Genomic DNA, 24,984 nt, shown 5'->3' with positions numbered 1-24,984 from the left:
CAGCCCCTTAAGGGCTAAATTTCCAAAAACAGTGAAACACGTATTTTTTCACTTCTAAGTAAGAAGTCAAATACCAGTTTTCAAAGATTTAGCTTTAAAAATGCTTACACTATGAAATGTATTCACAACATACTTCACCTCTCTTCCAGTCACTTAGAGATTCAATTTCCAAAGACAGTGAATTGCGTATTTTTTTATTTCTAACAGAGAAGTCAAATACAAATTTTCATAGATATAGCTTTGAAAATGCTTACATAATGAATTATTTCCATAAAAACGTTCATCCCCTGTTTCACCCCAACAGAGCTTGAATATTCAAAAACAGTGCAACACTTTTTTCTTTATAATCGAAAATCCAAATTCAAGTTTTCATATATTTAGCATTAAGAATCCTTACACAATAAAATAGTATGTTCATAAAACATTTCATCCCATATTTCACCCCCTCAGGGGGTTGAATTTCCAAAAGCTCTGAAACATGAATTTCTTTTATTTTTAAGTTGGAAGTCAAATAGCACTTTCATAGATGTAGCTTTAAAAATACTTTAGTCGTTCTTCAATAATGCTTTATTTGTTAAAAAATTCACCTATTATTTCACCTCCATAGGGGTAAAATTTCGAGAAATTCTGAAATCAGAATTGCTTTATTTCTGCCCGAGAAAGCAAATACCAATTTTCGTAGGTCTACCTTCAAAATAGCTGTAGTAGTGACATATTTTCAAAAACCTTTCATCCCTTCTTTCACCCCCTTAGAGGTGAAATTTCGAAGAATTCCTTCTTAAACGACGCCTACAATATAAAATCAACATCCTCTCCGTATATCAACTTTCCATCCTTAGCGACTTAAGCTGGGCGATGATGAGTCAGTCAGTCGGGACATCGCCTTTTATATACATAGTGATCGTTATGGTATTTTCAGCTCTATAAGTTTACTGTCCTCAACATCCTCGATGACCAACTTCGTATAATCTACATTTTAGCTGCCCCGTGGTTCACTCTCTCCACTGCTTCTTTACAAGGACTTCATTGATTGGAGCCACTGCACATGACTTACTTATGTCTTCCCCTAGTATGCGGTTTTCATGGATTTGTTTCTTCTACTAACTATTCCGCTATTGCACCATTTCGTGATTTATCTGTCTGCTTAATTTTTTCACACCTTTCAATATCTCCTCATTTAAAATATGCTTACAGTTTCTTCTTCTCTGCTTGATTTCTCCATGTCTGATTTTCATATAAAGCAGTTCTCAGAACTTCTTCCCCAGATCAGTTTAAATGTGTAATGCTGCTCATTCTCTTTTACTGCAGAAAAATTACTTACCTGCTGTCACTTGTTTTTCAGATCTTTTTTGCTTCAACCATCTTCGGTAATCACGCCTCCCAGAATGCGGAATTCTTTCACTTCATCTTCTGGAGCTACCCCACTATTGATGTTTAGAAATTCCTACACTTCTTTCTACCACAGTTCTTCGCTTTCCTTTTATTAACTCTTAACGTAAATTTTGTGGTGAACGCTGTCGACAGCAATCTTTAGTTCATGTATGTCTTCTTAACTTTCGGTCAGATGGTGTACGCAGCTTGCCATTTTTAAAATTTGTGTGTGTATCGGTTGCACTTTTATTTCTGTTTCGAATATTATTTTATTTTCTTATTGTCCGCAGCTGGTGGTCTTGCGGTAGCGTTCTTGCTTCCCGTGCACAGGGTCCCGGGTTCGATTCCCTGCCTCGAGATGAGTGGGTGTTGTTTTGTTGTCTTCATCATCATTCATCCCCATTACGGTCGGAGGAAGGCAATGGAAAACCACCTCCGCTATGACCTTGGCTAGTCGGCGGTGCGGGTCCCCTGCATCGTTCCATACTCTCCCCGGAGTGTGGGACCTCATCATCGTATACAAATTAAATTACAGTGACATTAAGCCACAACACTTTCTTCTTCACACCATTTCGCCTCTTTGTCTTCAGTTCTTGATATACAAATGAAAATATACTAAATCGTCACACAAATTGTTGGCAAGGTTCGAAGGTTAGATATACTTTTTGCGTTAAGCATGAAGAAGCTGTAGCTGCTTATACCAGTGCAGAAAGGGGAAATATCTCAAATGGAGCGCAGAAGACTTTACAGAGGGCTATTCAGAAGTACGTGCTGGTTTTCAGAAGACGAAAACAACAACACATACAGCAAATAAGCACACATCAGTCGATAGAACATCTTTCCAAGATTCTATTCGTAATACGATTCCATAGTGCTCCTGACGAATGATTCCCGCACACACTCCACTTCGTCTGCTGATGGTCCCGACGGGCCTTTTTTCTTCGCAGCACATTAGCAGCCAGGTTCACGGAATGTGTTGAACCACCCATAGACTGTTTCGTTTATCGGAGCTTTTACCTGATATCTGGTATGAAATCGTCACTGCATCGTCACAATTGACTAACATTTAGCGAATTCAAGTACACAAAAAGCACTCATCACTGTGAAAACAGTGAACATTAATAAAACCGACAAACTGCAGGGACGGGTACCTGACTGGAAACGGAGGAAGACAGGTCCTATAAATATGTGTCCGGAAATGCTTCGCTGCCACGGTGGATGGCGTTGATGAATGACAGTTCCTCTGACCACGTGCCGTGCGTTCGTTGGTGCTGCAGGCTGTGAGATTGACGCAGCGTACTGTATGCAGCAGAGTGGTCCGGTACTCATGTCGGTAACAAGCCGAGATGCCAAGCGGATGGGAACCGTCGAGAGACAGCACGGTCCTCCAGATCTAGAGTACGCACAGTCCGCCGTCTCCCTGCACTTTCGTCTGTCTGAAAGGGCTCATGGTCACGCAAACGCCCAAAAAGGGCTTGAAATCTTGTGTGATGTGGTTGGTGTCTGTCAGGGTATTTATTTTGGTATAGCCTTGCTGCTTCTCGGCCGTTACCATCTGCTTGGCCGTACACGAACACCGTCTCTGTTTGTTTCCGAGGCGAATACCAGACCATTCTGCTGCTTACAGTACGCTGCATCAATCACACAGCGTGCAACACACAAGGAACACAACGTCACGCGGTCAGAGTAACTTTCATTCGTCAGCGGCATCCAACGTCGCATCGATGCATTTCCGGACTCATGTTCATAGGTCCTTTTTTCCTTCGTTTCGAGTCGGTTATCCGTTCCTGCAGTTTGCCGATTTTATTGATATTCACTCTGTATCCCATGTTCTGACAAGCCTGCTCCATGCCGGTGCGCTCAGCAAACACATCACGGCGCGTGTTACGTATCGAAAGTTGGAGAGATGCGCTGTCCACTAAGATGTGTCAGCTTCCTGTATGGCTTGTAGTGTCCGCGCGTCTTATACCCAAATGACGTATTGTCGGTGTTACGTTCAACGTGATCATATAGAGCCGTCTATGTTCCAGCCCAGATCAGAAGAACGTACTGTTTATCTGCCTAGTTATCGAACTCACCTAGTGGCTGATGGCGTACTTAAGGAGATGTCAGGCTGTGTGCACTGTCAGAAACCCAGCTCCCATAACAGAAACGCAGTTGCACTGAAGGACGATCAAAACATGGCTCATCTTAAAATAGCTCCTTGCGTGAAGTCTCGTTTTTCAATAGGCAGTATATATCTTATTTCACATTTTGTCGACTGGCACTAAGCTAACAGTATGTTTTTAGTGTCTGACGATGTTTGGTTCAAGAAGGGTCAGGCTCCATGACAGGCCATTATTGTACTGTACGAGGTGTACCAAAAATAATAATCCGATTTAAGAAAATCATAACTATTACGTTATTTGAGATATGTGCGTGAACATCGTATTGTCGGAAAGAGCAAACACTCAAGTTTTACACGGCGCCCGCTAGGTAGCAGCAGTGTGCGCCCACTTCAATTCTAGTAAAAAATGATGTCGGGACAACAAAAAGCGTTTTGTTTTCTACGTTTTGCGCAGTGTGGGTCACTAATAACTGTTCAGCGTGACATTCGTACTAGGTATGTAGTGGATCCTCCCACAGCACAGAGCGTTAGACGATGACATGAACAATTCCGCGAAACAGGTTGTTTGTGTAAAGGCAAATCGCCGGGTCGTTCTCGAGTGTCTGACACAGACGTCGAACGCATCCGCCATAGTTTCACAAGGAGTCCGTAGAAATCCGTTCGCCGTGCAGCTCGACAGCTCAATGTGCCCCGATGTCCGTGTGGCGCCTGCTGGGTCGACGTCCACACAAGAAACCCTACAAAATTGAGCTACTGCAAGCTTTTCATGAAGGTGACAAAAGACAATGTGTGCAGTTCTGTAATGTCGTTCTTGGCAAGATGGAGGATGACAGTTTTCTTCCACACTTAGTGTTTGGTAACGAGGCAACATTCCCCTTAAGTGGAAAAGTGAACTGTCATAATGTGAGAATATGAGATACAGAATAACCACATGAAGTTGTACAACATGAGAGGGACTCTCCAAAATTTAATGTGTTTTGTGCAATTTCAGGGGAAAGACATATGGTCCATTTTTCTTTGCCGAGAACAGTTACAGGAAGCTCGTATCTCGATATACTTGAGAATTTTCTTTTCCCACAGTTGGAGACTGATCCGAATGACTTCATTTATCAACTGGATGGGGCACCGCCACACTGCCACCTGGAAGTGCGGAAATTTTTAAATCATAGGATTACTGAACGATGGATCTGTCGTACTGGACCAAATGATTCAGCCTTACATTACTGGCCTCCAAGGTCACCGGACCTGACTGTATGTGATTATTTCTTGTAGGGGTTTATAAAAGAGTTTATTTATGTGCCTCCGTTACCAACAACAATGAATGAACTGAGACATCGCATAACAGCAGCTGTGGAAGCTGCAACTCAAGACATGCTCGCTGCAGTGTGGGAACAATCTGAATATCGCATTGACATATGCCGTTCATTTCGGGGGGGGGGGGGGGGGGGACGGCATATTGAACACCTATGAAAACGTATGAAAAAACTTTTTGAGTTTCCCTTTGATCAAACACAAAATTCATTGTTTATGTCCACTAGTTTCAGAAATATAGACGAGCCAAATCGGATGATTCTATTTGATACACCCGGTACATCTGATGCGTAGTATAAACAAATTGATAGGGAATACGTAGGGCCTCTTATTCATTTGAGACATATGGGCACAGCAGTGCAGCTTCGAACACCTCAAACTTATTAAAAATGTTTGCAGCTGCAACAAATAAGCGAGAGGGCTTATTTAACTAGGAATTATTTTGTAGCTATTCAGCATTCTTGCGTTTAATATTTTAAAAGACGATTGGGTCCGAAGGTGAATGAGCAGAGTGGGCGTAAAAAGCTTAGCTGGAAGAACCTATCGTATGAGTGTATTAGCTAGGGTCAAGGTCGCTCGAGTAGCTCAGAGTTACTCGGGACGCAGGTCATTCAACAACTGCATATGCGGCAACGGCAGTACTTTGTACATGAAATGTACTTCTTTAGAGTAGGATTACAACTCCTTAGCACTAAGGTTGGTTGGCAGTATGATGGGTTCCCAGATGCTTTCTCTGCAAGGCTGTGTTCAGTTGGTAGTACGGTCGTCCTTCATTTGTGACATTCATAAACTGGCCTCCGAATCTTCTCTTCTTGCTCTTCTTCCTTCTCCTTTCCTCTAAGCAATATCGGTACACCATTGTGAGCGGCGCAGACGATAGTCAATGCTTTCCTTTATTTTCACTTTGCGTACTACTTCTTTTATCATTTATTCTTTACGAAACCTGTCTTTATCACGTTGTCGGTCCATGGTATTCGTAGCGCACGCCGCCAGAACTACCTTTCAAAATCTTCCATTTTAATTATTTCGCTTTTCCCCATGGTCAGTGTCTCTGAGACGAAGTTTCCTGCACTCCACAAGAAAGGTCTTATAAACAGCTTTAGCAGATCTTATATCTCAGATGCAGTTTCTATCAGAGGAGACAATACCTGAATTCTTTTGGATGGATAAGTTTTATATCTCCCTTAGTGATTTGCGCTTTTTTAAATTCACATACTTTGTGTTCGTCTATGTGAGAAGTTTGGGTTCTGTATAAATAATGGATTGAGTAATTATGAATACTGTAAAGCAACTGTACTGGATAAATTACATACATAGTTGCAACATTTGGAGAAACAGATTAACAAGACAGTAAGTGTAAAATCACTGCTGCGAATTGCAGAATGCTACTATAAAACATTTCGAAAAAACAAAGTGTTGTTTCGTTCCTAAGTTCGCAAGTACGTCTTTTTAAAACATGCGTGAAATCAAAGTGGTCAAATAACGGCAGCATTACAAGGGTAGTAGACGAGCTGGACTGCAAGTACGTTCCCTGTTCGTCGTCTGTGTCCTTCTCGTCACAAACACGCAATCAAAACACGCGATCCAGACAGGGACTCTCGAAGTCACAACCCAGTACGAACGCGAGAGTATATGGGCGATAGTGGAAGAACCGTCGAACTTCAAGCTACTGCAGATCCTGTCCATGTCTTCAGTCGCCTCCGACTCAGTACTGAGTGCCGAAAAATACATCGAAGAGGCACAAATTTTCATGTCAGGATGATCACCACAGGAAAGGTCGCTCCGCGATCAGGCCCAGAGGGCCGCCAGATTCCGACCGGTCACCGTGTCATCATCTGCCACATGACGTCATGCGGTAGCGGTGTGGAGGGCTACAGGGTCGGCACACCGATCTCCCGGCCGCTGTCGGCTTTGCAGCCCTTGGAGCCAGCAAGTTCTCACTGAAGTAGCTCCTCAGTTGGCATCACTACATTAAGAGGACCCTCTCCAGCCCTCCCACAGCAAAAATTCTTGGCAGTACCGACATACTCTGGTCCTCCGCATGGCAATCAGCCATGCTGGCCACTTCTTTTTCTTGTTTTTTCTTTCTTTTTTATTTTAATTTAATTTCTTTTATTGTTTATATGGACTTGGTTGTATTTTTTTCTCTCTCTCTCTTCATAATTTCTTTTTCCTGTCAATTCTTTTCTTTCCTTTTTTCCTTTCACGACTGTGCGTGTTAATTCCAAAAGCCACTGTATGTTGTGTGGCGAAAGAAACCTTGAACTATCACTAGCCATTTCCTTTCCTGTTCCACTCACAAACGCAGCAAGGGAAAAACAGCTCTTTATATGCCTCTATACGAGCCCTAATTTCTCTATCTTCGTGGTTCTTGCGCGAAATGCAATAGAATCGTTCTGCAATCAACTTCAAATTACGGTTCTCTAATCGTACTCAACAGTGTTTTGCGAAAAGAACGTCATCTTCTCTGTATCATTCCAATTTTAGCATATGTATCGCCGAATCGAGTATTCTGCTCTTTAACAGAGGCGGACACCGGGAGTGTCTTACGGAAATAAATATACTGGGACAGAGTTTTAATCATAAGATACATCACTTTATTTAAGACAACCCGAAGTTCAAGTATTCAGTTGTGAACTAAAACTCTAAGCATATGGTCCCTATCTCTGAAGGTATCACATTCAAGTTAATATTATGACTCATGAATAAATTGACCTCATCCTGAATGAAAGGTGAATGAATCTAGCAAAGGATACATACTGAAATACCGCCATCTTCTCTTAGCCAGAACTCGAAAGCTCTTGCAGAGGACACCGGAACTGTCCAAGCGTTGTCCGTGGAATGAGACCCAGAGTACAGCGCCTGCTATCTGAACTGTAGCAACATGATGCCACTCAGCCAAGATGGTGGCACTACTGGTTAATATTACGAGTACTAAAGAAGTACATAATTCTTTCCATGGAAAGTATACCCTTCAGAGTTTAATTGATATCACTGACATTGGCGATATTACTGATACACTCGCAAACACAGCGAGGCAAAAACAACTGTTTATATGCCTCCATACGAGCCCTAATTGGCCGTGCGGGGTAGCCGTGCGGTCTGAGGATATCATCAACACACATATACATGCCCGTGATAGGCTGGTCGAGTAAGTCTCAGTTCCGGGTTCGATTCCCGGCGGGGTCAGGGATTTTCTCTGCCTCGTGATGGCTGGGTGTTGTGTGCTGTCCTTAGGTTAGTTAGGTTTAAGTAGTTCTAAGTTCTAGGGGACTGATGACCACAGCAGTTGAGTCCCATAGTGTTCAGAGCCATTTGAACCATTTTTTTAAGTCTCAGTTCCCCTGCCTGAGTACACGGCGGTTTCGCCAGCAAACAGAAATTTAGCTGCAAGCATTTATCATATCCGCGTGATTCTGTGGTACACTGTATTGCCCTCCTATTAACAATGCAGCCTACTCGAATCCTTTATGTTTCGCTGACTAATGAAGAATGCATACGACCATTGTGTTATCAATTATATCGTTCCGTTACATTCCGAACCTGTTTATTAAGTTGGAGCAGCTCACATTTAAGAGGCCTAATACCACGGGGAATTACTCAAATGTCAATAGATCTGAGAAAAACAAAGTATCAGTAGAAACTGAATGTCTGACACGTATTAAGGGCAATCAGAAAAGATAATAAACTCCAAAACAATTATTTTTCTGGATGACCCCGGGGGTTGGTTGGTGTCACCCTGGAGGTGCACCCAGCTGGATGACTGTAGTTCAGGTTCTGGCAGCACTAGGTCTCGGAGCGGCCCACATCCCAGCATTTAGCGGAAGCGGAGGTTGGAGTAGTCGAGGCTAGGTGACCCACGTCGGCCTTTGGGTGGTGTGGAACACATCTCGGCGTCGGTAGCAGCCGAAGTCAACATACTGGTGTGTCTAGGCTGCGATTTACCCGCATTTGTTATGGTCGGATCCTGCCTCTGCTCATACAGGGACTTAGTGTCCCAGCGCAGGACAAGGCATGAGGTAATTCAGCTCAAGGCTGTAGAGAATTGAGGTCTGCTCTACTAAAAATTTGGAAATTTGTGGTAAGTGTAAGTAGGCTGTTTAGGGTTTTATGTTGGTAACGCCATAGAGCGCTCTATATGAAAATCACTGACTGTACTGTGTGCAATCTGTAGCTGGTTTGCATTGTTGGAATTTGCTATTGTAGTGTTGGGCAGTTGGCTGTTAACAGCGCGTAGCGTTGTGCAGTTGGAGGTGAGCCGCCAGCAGTGGTGGATGTGGGGAGAGAGATGGCGCAGTTTTGAGAGCGGATGATCTGGACGTGTGTCCATCAGAGACTCAGAGACAGTAAATTTGTAAGACTGGATGTCATGAACTGATATATATATATATATATATATATATATATATATATATATATATATATATATATATATATAATGACTTTTGAACACTATTAAGGTAAATACGTTGTTTGTTCTCTATCAAAATCTTTCATTTGATAACTATGCCTATCAGTAATTAGTGCCTTCAGTAGTTAGAATCTTTTATTCAGCTGGCAGTATTGGCGCACGCTGTATTGCAGTAGTTTGAGTAACAAAGATTTTTGTGAGGTAAGTGATTCATGAAAGGTATAGGTTATTGTTAGTCAGGGCCATTCTTTTGTAGGGATTATTGAAAGTCAGATTGCGTTGCGCTAAAAATATTGTGTGTCAGTTTAAGCACAGTCATTTATAATTTTTCTAAGGGGACGTTTCATAAGGTCTTATGGTAACTCGGACGCGGGGAGCCGCGCGGGCCGTGACAAGACACCCTGGACCGCGCGGCTACCCCGTGCGGCCTGTTCTGCTACCTCGGTAAAAAATTCAGGCCCTGGCAGCGGAATTTCATAGCCAGCTAGTTGACGCACCTGGTCATGGGTTGTAAGGTCTGCTCGGAGGGGTGTTGGTAAAACAGATGGCACTCAGAGTCTTGAATATATGACTTTATATGGAAGGTGCGATGTACTACTTGCTAAAACAGATTAACAGAAGGAATTAGCTGGCGGTGGCAAGTTCCTATGGGACCAAACTGCTGAGGTCATCTGTCCCTAGGCTTACACATTACTTAATCTAACTTAAACTAAGTTACATTAAGGAGGACATACAAACCCATGTCCGAAGCAGTACTCGAACTTCCGACGGAGGGGGGCCGGGCGAACCGTAGCAAGACGCTTAAGAGCGCGCGGCTGCCCCGTGCGGCAAATTAGCTGGCCAAACAATCCAAAAACATTTTTTACCATATGAGTAGGATAGCTCCTATTGACAGTAGGCCTCTCAAATGTTCGTATAAATTTAAATTAATGACATGAACCGTATTTCTTTATTGTTATGGTTTCTCGCTAGATAATGTGCTAATCGAACGCCGTGACCTTGAGTGAAGGAAGAGATACTAGCTGAGACCGGCAGGCTATTTACTGGTCGAGGCCCTGCGCCTACACTGTAGCTTTTTTTCCGGGTGTGCGTTGCAGGTTCGTGCAGAGCGTGGAAGAGGTGGCGGCCCCGGCGCTGACGCTGCAGCTGCTGGTCAGCACGTTCCTGCTCTGCATGTCCGCCTTCACCGCCACGCAGGTCAGTCCCTACCTGTAAACCATCCACACTCTGCAAGCCACCTTGTGGTCTGCGGCTCCCAACTTGTGTCCACTGTCATAAACCGCGATACACTTACCATGAAGTCTTGAGACAATTTGAGACCTATTAATATAAAGACGGCTTTGATGGCCAGTGTTTACTTCCGCTAACACTTCCTGGCTCCGAGGCTGTGAACGATGAATAGAACTATCCACTAACATTTAGTCCCCGTGTGCAGGTGATATCCTTAGAGATGAGATACTGGCAGCTGTGTAGAAGCTTCAACATGATGCCAAATGCACATTAGACTTGGCCACTGTTTCTATGTTTCGATACAGTGTATCGATACGTGGAACTGTTTCAGTGTTTCGGAACGGTTGTGGTTCACTGTTTCGAAACAGCGGTGTTTCATTCCGCCCCTGTCTCGGACCAGATTCGATCTCGAGCCAGACACAGAAACTGTATCGTTGTTTCAAAATAAGGCTGTTTCAGTCCACCTGTGCCTGGAACGGACCAATTGTATCGAAACAGTGATGTTTCATTCCACTCTGTGTCGGACGAGATTCGGGCTCGGCACAGGTACTGAAACACAACATATCACTTCATGAAACTCTTTCAAGAGTGTTGAAATCTTTTTGACAAGCAATAGCATGAAGCTTAAGATATCCGAAAATAAAGCTTCGTTTCTAGCTGACTATCCTGTTTCGAAATGGCGTAACATCTGCTTTATAAACACTAACCAAACAATAAAACTACGCATACTATTCACATTCAAAATAATAAATATGTGAAAATCATTCAGTTAAATTACACTTTTTTTATAACATACGCTTCTCTGTTCATGTACAGTAATCATATTAAGAAACGCAAGTAAGCCTACAACATTTTGAATAAAAAAAGGCGTAGAGTGACAGTTATTAGACATATACATAAATTTGATGTAGGTATAATTGCGAGCAATCTGTTTGACAAATCACTGATAGTGTAATGGTGTACGGGAAGGGCTGGGAAGCATGGTGAATTTATAGTAACGGTTCGAAACACCTTGAAGGACAAAAAATTTTTCTGTTATATTTTGTTATTTATTCGAATTATTTGGCGTTATTTGTGAGTCTATAGTCACTGGGCCTATTATCCACAATGATTCCCTTTGTGTAGATGAAAATTAGCAGGACGGGTATATTACCCATACTAACGGAATGTGGGACTCCCAGTAGAATATCCGTTGTTTCTGCAGTTTGCTCCCACCTCCAGTTCCTTTCGTGGTGTTCTTCTGTCTTCAGTTATGGCTGTCCTCAGCCAATTGAAAAGTATGAAAGTCACGCGACACGAAAGAAGCGCATTTGCTGCAGGAAATACGAAACTGCCAAGACGCCTAAGTGGTAGTTTCATACTGTCTGCGATATGATTAGCGCTCTCGCACCTCGTTTGTGTTTATATGGACATACTTATACAGTAGACATTCAAGATAATAAAATGTGTAGGTTTATTAGATTACAAAACACAAACTGTTTCACTGTTTCGAAACAGCGTATCGGAACATTACATTGTACTGTTTCATTTGTTTCGAAACAGTTACGTGTTTCAGTTTGCCCATCTATAATGCACATGATTATGTTCCTAAGGCAAAATCATTCGCGATTGCTTATGAAACGAACAAGAAAAATTTTCCTCTTTTTTATAAACAAAGTTACTGAAAGCATTGTAAAAGTATGGGCAAAGCGTAGAGTTCAAACGATTTTTGAGTTTCGGAATATCGCCTTAGACGATCACAAGATCTAATACTTTGGACAGACGGGTAAAACATCCTTTACAGTGTGGAGACCAAGACAAAAAATTTCACGAGCGTTTTAGCACGGCATCGGATTATCACGTTGGCTTGTATGAAGATTCAATAGAAATTTATAAACATAATATTTTTAACAGCAGGAAGAAAAGAATGAATTAAATAAAAAAGATTCATGCTGACTTCGCACAAAATTCTAGCGATCGATTATGTGTCACCCGTCGGCATTTCTGGCATCACCTTAGGTACTGTGCTGCTCTCTCACCTCATAATACTATTGTAAATTCGGAGCCCCTCTAGCTTTCTACCCGATTCCCAATGCTTCATCTCTGAGGATGCTCCCATAGAAGACCATAAAACCTTACGGAATAGTTTCATGCATCGATCGCGGCCTCACAACCTGGAGCCCAAAGACAGAACTTCTCGATGTACTGAACAGACACGTCTAAGGAAAAACTGCAACTGTATCTAGATTCGTACCGCAAGCGACTATACCGTGTTCAGCGAAGTCTTACGTACTGCAGCAATATTAGTTTTGCTCTTCCTCTTCCGAACGTGAATCGTTAGGAGAACGAACGACCATACTGGCCCAAATCTGAATTTATTGGCATGGTCAGCAAACAACGTGTATTTTGTAGGAAATATTACGACTTACCTCGCCTTCGAATATCTGCACTCTGATCCTGCAGGCTAAGTCTCTCTCTGATACACTACGCACCTCTAGATTTTCCACATACTAGAAATCGTGAACATTTCTGTAAAGATCTTATATCGACTAAATACACTATAAAACAAAAAAATTAAAAAAGACGACGCACCACGAAGGTACTATATGAATTGGACGGAAATCTGTAGATGTGGTGACCATGTTCAGACAAACGAATGATTTCACTTTCAGAAAAACTGAATGATTGGCTTCAGGAACTAAGCAAGTCAATAACGCACTGGTTCACCTCTGGCCCTTGTGCAAGCAGTTATTCGACTTGGCATTGATTGGTAGAGTTGCTGGATATCCTCTTAAATTATGTCGAACTGGCAACTTAAATCGTCAAAATCCGGAGCTAGTTGGAGGGTCCTGCAGAGTGTATATCGGAGCGAACTGGCCTACTTTTCTCTTAATTTTATCTCCTGATTCCATTAATCCGCTCTTTTAAGAAGATTCGTGATAGGTAAACATTCAAAACTTGAGAAATGACAGACTACAATTAATACAATTAATGTTAACTGACAGTGATTAACGTGCACCATAGTACTGCTAATATCAGTCCATAGCGGAATACTAGACGCCAACTTTGCGTCCAGACGAATATACTGCATTCCGTCCAGAGTAACATACTGCAATCTAGCCACAAACGCGTCCATGTAACCCAGTAGTCAGTAGTGTATAAAAAATTTGGAAGGTTTCTGGTTCTTCTTTTAAATAACGATAATAATCGTGGCTATTGTGCAAATTTAGCACATCATACGAGGATCATATCCCCATGATGGATTATATTCTTGATGAGAAAGGTTACAGCGATCATTAAGAAGTGCACAAATTTTTACAACCAGTAACAACGCCAGACCAAGGTACACACATCGAAAAAAGTTTTGCATCACCCCAGTCCCCAGAACTCCTGTAGATAGACGTTGACTGTGGATGTTGTATCACAGACACAGTGCCTTTGACTGTTCAGAGATGTCACTAAACCCCGCCCAAAGATAAAAACAACCATGAATTAGCAGCACCTATTAGACGGAGGTGGTCCGACAGCCGATCAATTCCAGTCGTTCCACCAGGAAGTAGGTGCACGGCTCGTGTTGTCTGTAGTTCAACCGTGCCTAGACGGTCAATGCCGCGGTTCGATCGCGTTCGCATGGTTACTTAGTGCCAGAAAGGGCTCTCAACAAGGGAAGTGTCCAGGAGTCTCGGACTGATGTTGTTCGGACATGGAGGGGATACAGAGAGACAGGAACTGTCGGCGACTCACCTCAGAAGATGCTGGTCGCAGTAGGCAACGAAACGTCAGGAAGGAGAAGCAGTTTTATATATGGACCACGGAAATTCAGCCCGGAAGTTGTAATTAATAATAAATTACACTTCTTTTTTTGGTGATTTGATACGTTTGTGTTTTCGAAGATTTTGTTCAACTGGTTTATCCCTATAACTGTTAGCTACTGCCCACTGTTTGAGGCTACTAAATTCTTGCTGTAACTCTGCATCTTACAACGGTAATTTTCTTCTGGAGTATAAACAATTTTAAATATTACATCAACAGCTACATATTGTTTGTAGGCAATGGTTTGTGAATGGACAATGCAATCCGAAACTAGTAACCGCAAATAAAAAAATCTTGAACGGAACTATGACAGAAACTGAAGAAAAAATAAAATTTGCTAATACAAGTAATATGTCCTCAGTCCTACATTATGTTGGAACTTCATAAGTATTATATTATTAGACTGCTATTTTCTTTACACCATCAGCAAGCAACAACAGTGGCTCACTGTAACCGGAAATGACGATATATTTTTAACTTATAAATATGTGGCTGTCGCATATACGATATTTTATCGGCTGTTACATTACAACTGTTTTCTGTATTCTCTTTGAAATTACAATACTTTAACTTAATTATTTTATTTCCCCCATTTAAAAAATCAGAAGCTTATATTTTTTTACAATATCCGTTAATGAGATATCTAGATGCATTTCTGCACTGAAATTTAACGCAATATTTTCCTCTGTAAGGGAAGTTCCAACAGGTGTAATTTTGTTAAATAAGGAGAAATTACTGAAGCCATTACTGTGAATGCTAAGTGTGGTGTCACCGCTGGACACCACACTTGCTAGGTGGTAACTTAAATCGGCCGCGGTCCTGTAGTACATGTCGGACCCGCGTGTCGCCACTGTGTAATCGCAACCTAGCGCCACCACATGGCAGGTCACGAGACACGGACTAGACCTCGCCCCAGTTGTACGGACGACATAGCTTGCGACCAGACGTATGAAGCTTTCCTCTCATTTGCCGAGAGACAGATTGAATAGCCTTCAGCTTAGTCCATAGCTACTACCTAGCAAGGCGCCATTTGTATCAGTGCCTATAGCTAACGAATATTCAAGAGAGATGTATTCCAAGGATTCATTAAAGTTAAGTATATGAGAAGCTCTATTCTTTTCTTTATAGTTTTCATCCAGTATCCTGTTTCAGAATTCACGCCCGTCTGCGTTAGTTTAGCGTGCACCTAGCTACCTCATTGTGTCTATGCTGTAGGAGCTAGACACAACATTATTTGGCGACGAGGAGTGGTGCCGCGCCCACGTTGCTTTACTTGATTGTACTTTGCTCTGATTTGCTTGTGTCATGGCTTCGCCACAATCTCCAGATGTACTGTCCGAATTTTTTCGCTTGCAGAATCAGCAGACGCAGGCGTTATTGGAAGCCCTTGGACAGCTCGTCCAGGGTCAACGTGCGCTGCAAAACGATGCGGCAGCCGCCGTTTCTTCGCTACCGCTGCCACAAAACGCTGTTGCACCTCCCTTTCGGCCATACGTGGCGGCCGAAGAGACCTGGCACGAATGGTCTCGCCAGTTCAACTTTCACCTAGCAGCATACAGAATTCAAGGTAATGAGCGGCAGCCGTTTTTGCTTTCTTGTGTCGGTGTGTCTACCTACCGTGTGATAGTGAAATTGTTTCCCCGACGCGACGTAGCAACTCTGACCTACGAGGAAATTTTGTCTGCTTTAGATGCCTATTTCAAAGAAACAGTAAATGTAGTTGCAAAAAGGTATACGTTCTTTCGTACAAAACGTACGGCCGGTCAGACTAATAGGGAGTGGGTTGCAACTTTGCAAGGACTTACTAGGGAGTGTGCCTTTGAATGTGACTGTGGACTTCCTTATTCAGATACTATGGTGCGTGATGCAATAGCACAGAACGTTTCTGATGTTCGCATACGGGAACAGATTTTGAAACTGGTTAATCCCTCCCTTCAACAAGTGATAGACATATTGGATAGGCAAGACACACTTGACTTTGCTCAGGACTCATTTGAAACTTCGCCAGCAGTGTGTCACATTAACGGGCCCGCCGGGCCCGCTGCACGGGACGCTAAACGGCCCTCGCGCCCGTCCGCACAGCAGCGGCAGCCTAGCTCGCTAACACGTGCGCCGCGAAAGCAAGCAACTGCAGTGAAATCGTGCCCGCGGTGTGCAACTAGACATTCGCGTGCAAATTGCCCGTCACGCCAAGCTATTTGCTTTTACTGTCAGAAGAAAGGACATGTACAAAGTGTTTGCCTAAAAAAGTTAAGATCAGACAATCACACAAATTCCAGGCCTTTTGCTTCGCGCCGGAATCAAACCCAGGACAACCAGGCTCGTGGACTTTCACCCATGGACATTCATGTAGTTCATTCCCACCCGTCCAGTGACACTTTAGCTAACAGTGAATGTGTTCGTCCCACCAAAAGTGTGCGTCGACGTCGCCGGAATTCCCGTAAAGTCGCAAGTGCTTCTGTACCTGTATCAGTTCAAATTGCACGTGACAGTCGCTCTTGTCGTCAGCAGGACAATAAACTTTTTGTGGACTTAGACTTTGACGGCAAAGTGATCCCATTCCAGCTCGATACCGGAGCTGCAGTTTCATTGCTCAATCACGACACGTACAAACAACTGGGCAAACCGCCATTGCGTGCCGCCAATGTTAAGTTACATAGTTACTCAGGACAGCCGATCCCTGTGTTAGGACAGTGCAGCCTTATTGCAACATACAAGGGACAGACAAAACTTGTGTCATTTTACGTTCTTCGTTCTTCTAGTGCAGTGAACTTGTTTGGTTTGGATTTGTTTCAATTGTTTAATATGTCTATAGTAAATCAGGTCCTATCAGTGAATCAGACTGTGCCTTCCGCCAGTGTTTCTAGTCTTTGTGAAGAATTTGCAGACATTTTTGCACCGGGCCTTGGTTGCGCTAAGAACTATGAAGCACATTTGGAACTGAAAGACAACGCGCAACCGAAATTTTTCAGAGCGCGCAATGTTCCCCACGCATTGCGTGATGAGGTCGCAAGAACATTGCACGATTTAGAATCTCAAGGTGTAATTGAACGTGTGCAGGCTTCTCTCTGGGCCTCACCCTTGGTCATTTTGCCAAAACCTTCCGGAAAACTGAGACTTTGTGTGGACTTCAAGGCAACTGTGAATCCACAACTTGTGACTGCTACTTTTCCTTTGCCCAGCCCGGAAGATCTTTTTGACAAACTGTGCCCGGGAAAATATTTTTCAAAATTGGACCTAGCAGATGCGTACTTGCAGATACCTGTGGACGAAGAATCCCAGCGCGTCTTGGTGGTAAACACGCATCTTGGCTTGTATCGCTTCAAAAGACTGCCATTCGGGTGTGCATCCGCCCCTGCATTGTTTCAGCAATATTTACAAACTATTTGTGCGTCGGTCCCTACTGCTGCGAACTATCTGGACGATATTGTGATCTCAGGACAGAAAGAAGCAGAACATTTGCAAAATCTCCGAACATTATTTCAGGTATTGCGTCAGAATGGTCTTCGCTTGAGGAAGGACAAATGTGTTTTTTTTGCTCGGGACTTACCCTACCTGGGGCATGTCATCAATGCCCAAGGTATACATCCGATTCCAGAGCACCTCCGTGCCATACAGGACTTACCTGCTCCGCAGGACTTAAAACAGCTACAGAGTGTGCTGGGTAAAATTACTTATTATTCAAAGTTTGTGCGCAATGCTTCTTCCATTTCAGCTCCGCTTCATCACTTACGCCGTAAAGGTGTTCTGTTCGTCTGGACGACGGAATGCGAACGCGCCTTTCGCCAGTTGAAATCGGCGTTACTTTCAAATACTTGCCTTACGCCATTCGATCCCCGAAAACCCCTTTTGTTAATGGTAGATGCATCGGATTTCGGGATCGGTGCTGTGCTTGCGCACAAAGATGGCTCGCATGATCGCCCTATTGCCTTTGCGTCAAAATTGCTCTCATCTGCGCAAAGAAATTATTCACAGATAGAGACAGAAGCTTTAGCTCTCGTGTTTGGTGTTACCAAGTTCCATGACTTCTTGTATGGTCGTCACTTTACCATCATCACGGACCACAAACCTTTGACCTCGCTTTTTCATCCGACCAAGCCTGTACCTCCACGTACAGCGCAGAAATTCATTCGCTGGTCGCTTTTTCTCTCGCAGTACCGCTACGATATCTTGTATCGGTCCACTGCTCAGCACGGCAACGCTGATGCGTTGTCCCGTTTGCCTGTTGCTGAGGATAAAGCATTCGATTCTTCCGAACTTGCTTGCATGTTCATTGATTCGGAAGCCGATGACGTGGTCGCATCGTTTCCGATTGATTTTCGTCATGTAGCTACAGCCACAGCTGCTGACCCTGTCCTTGCTACTGTCTTGCGTTTTGTTGCTACGCAATGGCCCTTGTCAAAGTCACGGATCGAAGATCCTTTGGTTCGCCGTTTTTTTGCTCACAAGGAGAGACTTTTTGTACGGCGTGGTGTTTTGTTGTTGCGTTCCGATAATGATCAGTCCAGAGTCGTGGTCCCACGTTCGTTACAGTCATCTGTCTTAAAGCTTCTCCACCAAGGACATTGGGGTATAGTGCGTACGAAACAACTTGCTCGTCAGCACTGTACTTGGTTCGGAATCGATGCTGCGATTACAAATATGTGCTCCTCGTGCGTGGCGTGTGCCGAACAACAATCCGCACCGCCGCGGAAATTCTTTGCATGGCCGAAAGCCACTTCCCCTTGGCAACGCTTGCACATCGATTTTGCTGGTCCATTCTGGAATGCTCGATGGTTGGTTGTGGTCGATGCTTTCAGTAATTTTCCTTTTGTTGTCCGGATGTCTTCCACGACGTCTTCTGCCACAATCCAAGCCTTGTCTGCTATCTTTTGCATTGAGGGTCTTCCGCAGACTATTGTTTCCGACAATGGCCCACAATTAATGTCCGCAGAATTTCAGTCATTCTGCAAGGCCAATGGTATTCAACATCTGACATCCGCGCCGTTTTCGCCTCAGTCAAACGGTGCCGCTGAACGATTGGTCCGGACTTTCAAGTCACAGATGTTGAAATTGAAAGAGTCGCATTCTCGGGAGGACGCATTGTTGCTCTTTTTGTCTTCGTATCGCTCTCAGCCCCGCGATGGTCGCTCGCCGGCTGAATTGCTCCATGGTCGTCCTCATCGCACCCTGATGTCTTTGCTGCATCCGCCGCATCAGGTTCCTGTGCAGCGGCAGACTCCTGCTTTTGCTCCTGGCGACGTTGTCTATTATCGCAACTATCGCGGTTCACAGCGTTGGCTCGCAGGGCGCATTCTTCGCTGCCTCGGCCGCGCGATGTATTTGGTTTTGGGGGCCTCTGGTGAGGTGCGTCGGCATCTCACTCAGCTGCGCCTCTGTCGTCGCCTGGGTTCTGCCGCTCCCCGTCTGCTTTCAGCGACGGTGCCGTCAGGTCAGCGCCCTGGGGACCCATCTACTGGCTCGCCTCATCCCCAGGTGTTACCGACGCTGCCTTCCATTTTGCCTCATGGCGTCGCGCCGCCGCCGCAGCCGCCGCCGCCGGCGCCGCCCGCAGTGGACGCTTCGCTGCAGCCGCCTGGCGCCTCCCTGGGTCACGCGCCGCCGCTCGCTTCCCGTGACCAGCCGTCCTCCGCCATGGTCCTCTTGCCCGCTCCGGACCAGATGTCGTCTTCGCCCGTCGGGTGCTCCGACCACATGGAGGTCGACCCTTCGGCCCCTCTTGTCTCATTACGTGCGCATACACCTCATGTTGACGTGCACCCTGGACTAGGTTTGCAGGCGTTTCCTAGCTCCCCTCGGACCGAATGGCCGGGTGCGGGTGGCACAGCCTCGCCTGTTGTTAGGCTCCCCACCTCATCGCATACGTCAACATGGGGTCCTCCCCACAGCGGGCGGAAGCCTTATCTCACGACCGTTCGCCAATTTGCGGGGGAGGAATGTGGTGTCACCGCTGGACACCACACTTGCTAGGTGGTAACTTAAATCGGTCGCGGTCCTGTAGTACATGTCGGACCCGCGTGTCGCCACTGTGTAATCGCAACCTAGCGCCACCACATGGCAGGTCACGAGACACGGACTAGACCTCGCCCCAGTTGTACGGACGACATAGCTTGCGACCAGACGTATGAAGCTTTCCTCTCATTTGCCGAGAGACAGATTGAATAGCCTTCAGCTTAGTCCATAGCTACTACCTAGCAAGGCGCCATTTGTATCAGTGCCTATAGCTAACGAATATTCAAGAGAGATGTATTCCAAGGATTCATTAAAGTTAAGTATATGAGAAGCTCTATTCTTTTCTTTATAGTTTTCATCCAGTATCCTGTTTCAGAATTCACGCCCGTCTGCGTTAGTTTAGCGTGCACCTAGCTACCTCATTGTGTCTATGCTGTAGGAGCTAGACACAACACTAAGTATCTTAAGTAAAAGACATTTAATATTACAATGAAATGAATACCCCTAGATGCATACAGGCGTTGATATAAGTCAACGGGGACAGCTGAAAATGTGTGCCCCGACCTGGACTCGAACCCGGGATCTCCTGCTTACATGGCAGACGCTCTATCCATCCTTTTTTCCCCATTTGTGTTCGGTATTGTTCGTTGCGTTTCGTCTGGGCGGACGTCAAAAGACATGCGTTCAAGTTGTTCGTTGATTCCTTTACTCAGCTTTTTTTTTTTTTTTTTTTTTTTTTTTTTTTTTTTTTTACAGAGGGCGGGCAGCCCTCTGACCGAACACGCTGAGCTACCTTGCCGGCATCCATTAGAACCACCGAGGACACAGAGGATAGTGCGGATGCAGGGACTTATTACTGGCACGCCTCCCGTGAGACCCACATTGCCAACTTATTGCCCCGCACTATATTCATAGTGCCCCTGCCGATTCCCGTGAAGAGTTCCCGGTCGGGGCACACATTTTCAACTGACCCCGTTGACTTATATAAACACCTGAATGCAGCTAGGGGTACTCATTTAATTGTGATTTCATTCTAACGAGCTGCATGTCCGAAAGAACAGATACCATCTTCATATATATATATATATATATATATATATATATATATATATATATATATATATATATATATATATATATATATATACTCCTGGAAATGGAAAAAAGAACACATTGACACCGGTGTGTCAGACCTACCATACTTGCTCCGGACACTGCGAGAGGGCTGTACAAGCAATGATCACACGCACGGCACAACGGACACACCAGGAACCGCGGTGTTGGCCGTCGAATGGCGCTAGCTGCGCAGCATTTGTGCACCGCCGCCGTCAGTGTCAGCCAGTTTGCCGTGGCATACGGAGCTCCATCGCAGTCTTTAACACTGGTAGCATGCCGCGACAGCGTGGACGTGAACCGAATGTGCAGTTGACGGACTTTGAGCGAGGGCGTATAGTGGGCATGCGGGAGGCCGGGTGGACGTACCGCCGAATTGCTCAACACGTGGGGCGTGAGGTCTCCACAGTACATCGATGTTGTCGCCAGTGGTCGGCGGAAGGTGCACGTGCCCGTCGACCTGGGACCGGACCGCAGCGACGCACGGATGCACGCCAAGACCGTAGGATCCTACGCAGTGCCGTAGGGGACCGCACCACCACTTCCCAGCAAATTAGGGACACTGTTGCTCCTGGGGTATCGGCGAGGACCATTCGCAACCGTCTCCATGAAGCTGGGCTACGGTCCCGCACACCGTTAGGCCGTCTTCCGCTCACGCCCCAACATCGTGCAGCCCGCCTCCAGTGGTGTCGCGACAGGCGTGAATGGAGGGACGAATGGAGACGTGTCGTCTTCAGCGATGAGAGTCGCTTCTGCCTTGGTGCCAATGATGGTCGTATGCGTGTTTGGCGCCGTGCAGGTGAGCGCCACAATCAGGACTGCATACGACCGAGGCACACAGGGCCAACACCCGGCATCATGGTGTGGGGAGCGATCTCCTACACTGGCCGTACACAACTGGTGATCGTCGAGGGGACACTGAATAGTGCACGGTACATCCAAACCGTCATCGAACCCATCGTTCTACCATTCCTAGACCGGCAAGGGAACTTGCTGTTCCAACAGGACAATGCACGTCCGCATGTATCCCGTGCCACCCAATGTGCTCTAGAAGGTGTAAGTCAACTACCCTGGCCAGCAAGATCTCCGGATCTGTCCCCCATTGAGCATGTTTGGGACTGGATGAAGCGTCGTCTCACGCGGTCTGCACGTCCAGCACGAACGGTGGTCCAACTGAGGCGCCAGGTGGAAATGGCATGGCAAGCCGTTCCACAGGACTACATCCAGCATCTCTACGATCGTCTCCATGGGAGAATAGCAGCCTGCATTGCTGCGAAAGGTGGATATACACTGTACTAGTGCCGACATTGTGCATGCTCTGTTGCCTGTGTCTATGTGCCTGTGGTTCTGTCAGTGTGATCATGTGATGTATCTGACCCCAGGAATGTGTCAATAAAGTTTCCCCTTCCTGGGACAATGAATTCACGGTGTTCTTATTTCAATTTCCAGGAGTATATATATATATATATATATATATATATATATATATACATTTTTCTATATATAAGGCAATAACTAATAATTTAGAACAGTCGTGGGGAGGAACGGCTGCTTAGCACAGTTTTATTAGAATACTTGACTAACATTTCGACAATTATAAAATTATATTCTTCGTAAGGAGACTGTAACACACAGAAAATTTGTAATATGTTACTTGCTAGTCTCCTGGTGCTTCATCAACGGAGGCTGGTACCTGACTGAGCTGTGGTCAACAGTCACTGGCCTTCCAAAACAAACAAACAGATGACTACTGTGCTACAAAAAGTGTGAATGCACACGTTACTGTTACGAAAGCACGATGCTTCATCTCTCAAACACAAAATCACGCAATGAATTTAAAAATTAAACTGTGCAAGCACTCAAAAACACGCAAAGAGTATAAGAATCAAACTATGAAAACAAACAGAAAAGTTAAATATGAGCCTTGCTAACTCCTGGTGCTTCACCAACGGAGGCTGACGGCTGGCTATCATATGTTGCACTATATGTGTAGGGTACAGTCCTGTTGCCATACTAAAATGAAAGGCGCCCAGTACGTATGACTATTTTAGGATATTATGTTTTATTTTACATCGTCAGAGTTTTTATCTAGAATCTAAATAATTTTCTGTTAAGTACTACATTTAATCTACTTGAAGCAACAGTCTCTCTTCCTAAACAAGAATATTTATACATTGTGCCTGTAATCGTGCTGACGAAGTTGTGTTTTTACAGAATTTTCTGTTATAATGCATTTTAAGTGAACAGTTTTTAAATAATTTTCTTAGCATCACCTAATATGTAAAATACTTCATGTACTAGATTGTACTGTTAAAGGCAGACTTACACTGTCACGTACTATTTTTGTTAATTATTAGGCATAAACTGCTCAGAACGATTATTCACCCCCAATAACGCGCTTTTTTTTCTCAATTCATCTTATGTAATCTTGTAAGCATGCTGTTTTGCGTAAAGTTTACTACTACGCATTTTATAGAAAGGAAGTGAAAATTAATAGATTATGGGTTAGTTAAATACCGTTATTAGATCCCCACTGGTGTGTTACACAGCAAATGAAGTACAAAGTGTCCTGTTTTATACCTCCTGCAATGCTAAATTTTATTAATGTGTAGTAATCCAGGGTGAGAGCCTAGTACGTTAGTCAGTTGACAAGTTGTATCAGTGAATTTTACACCCTTCATATCTGATGACCATGACCTGCTATTTTATTGTTATTGAGGTGAACGTTTACTTGACAAGAGTCAAACGTACCCTTTCAAAGCAACATGTAATAAGTAAGAGTGGACTTCTGGATTCCAGTCGTTTAACATGTATTTACTGTTTCTCTTTAACCTGAACCTTTTGTAACCAGTATGATACAATCTCCTTCTGAAGTAATTTTATAATTATTAAAAACTAGGTCAAGAGTTCTAATAAAACTGTCTCAAGCAACTAATTGGTTGATTCTTGTATCCTCTAGAAGACATCGCTTTACAGCTGCTGTTTACAGACATGTTCAAGATGTAGAACAAATGCAACTTTTTCTGTTAATTAGCAAACAACGAAAAACAGCATCCACGGGTGTTTTACTGTTTTAACTAACGAATTGAATGTCATTAACAGGACCTTAAATGATGCGCCTATACCGCTAACATAAAAATGGATGCGAGTGTCTTGCTCCAGTTTACCGCTATTGCTGTTTGCTACAAGGTGTCCATCACATATGTAGAGCATATATGTATAACACCACTACTATTGCTCTGCTGTGCAGTGAAATTATTCAAAGCGAAAAATAAAACCCGCTAGGAAAAGACAGCACTAAAGCTCTTATTTTGAAATTTTGTTGTCTGTGCTTGTAAAGACATGTAGACCTTCTGAAGATGGGTGCGTAAACATCTGACAGCAGTTTTACAAAATAAACAAGGTTGCTGCAGACCCTCCCATTAAAGATACACGAATGAACCAAAACATTATGACCAAGGACTTAAAAGGCATAATAGAGTGCTGGCAAGAGCGCCCGTACCTGAGGGCGCCTCCCTCCCCCCCCCCCCCCGTCCCCCTTACCCATAGCTCTCAGGGAAATGACAAATATGGTCAGTCAATGTTTTTCTTTCAAGAAAAGGATTTAAAAGTCGATATTACGCAGGTTTTCAACAGGGTCGGAGCTGGCTATTTACAAATCGCTATTCCTCCTCCAAAATATTAAAAATACTCCATA

At 44.3% G+C, this 24,984-nt stretch overlaps 1 protein-coding gene across 1 annotated transcript in view; it reads left to right on the top strand.

Moving 5' to 3' along the window:
• The window catches only part of LOC126235102 (odorant receptor Or2-like), a 117,748-nt gene that overhangs the window by 31,347 nt on the left and 61,417 nt on the right, over window positions 1–24,984 (top strand). The window contains exon 4 of the mRNA XM_049943836.1: window positions 10,298–10,397. Within this exon, the coding sequence (XP_049799793.1) occupies window positions 10,298–10,397 (100 nt within the window). The remainder of the gene's footprint in view (window positions 1–10,297; window positions 10,398–24,984) is intronic.

Source organism: Schistocerca nitens, chromosome 2 (assembly GCF_023898315.1).
Source record: "Schistocerca nitens isolate TAMUIC-IGC-003100 chromosome 2, iqSchNite1.1, whole genome shotgun sequence".
In the NCBI taxonomy this organism is placed as follows: domain Eukaryota; kingdom Metazoa; phylum Arthropoda; class Insecta; order Orthoptera; family Acrididae; genus Schistocerca; species Schistocerca nitens.
The sequence above is the reverse complement of the archived record's forward strand: the minus strand, read 5'-3'. Positions and strand labels throughout refer to the sequence as shown.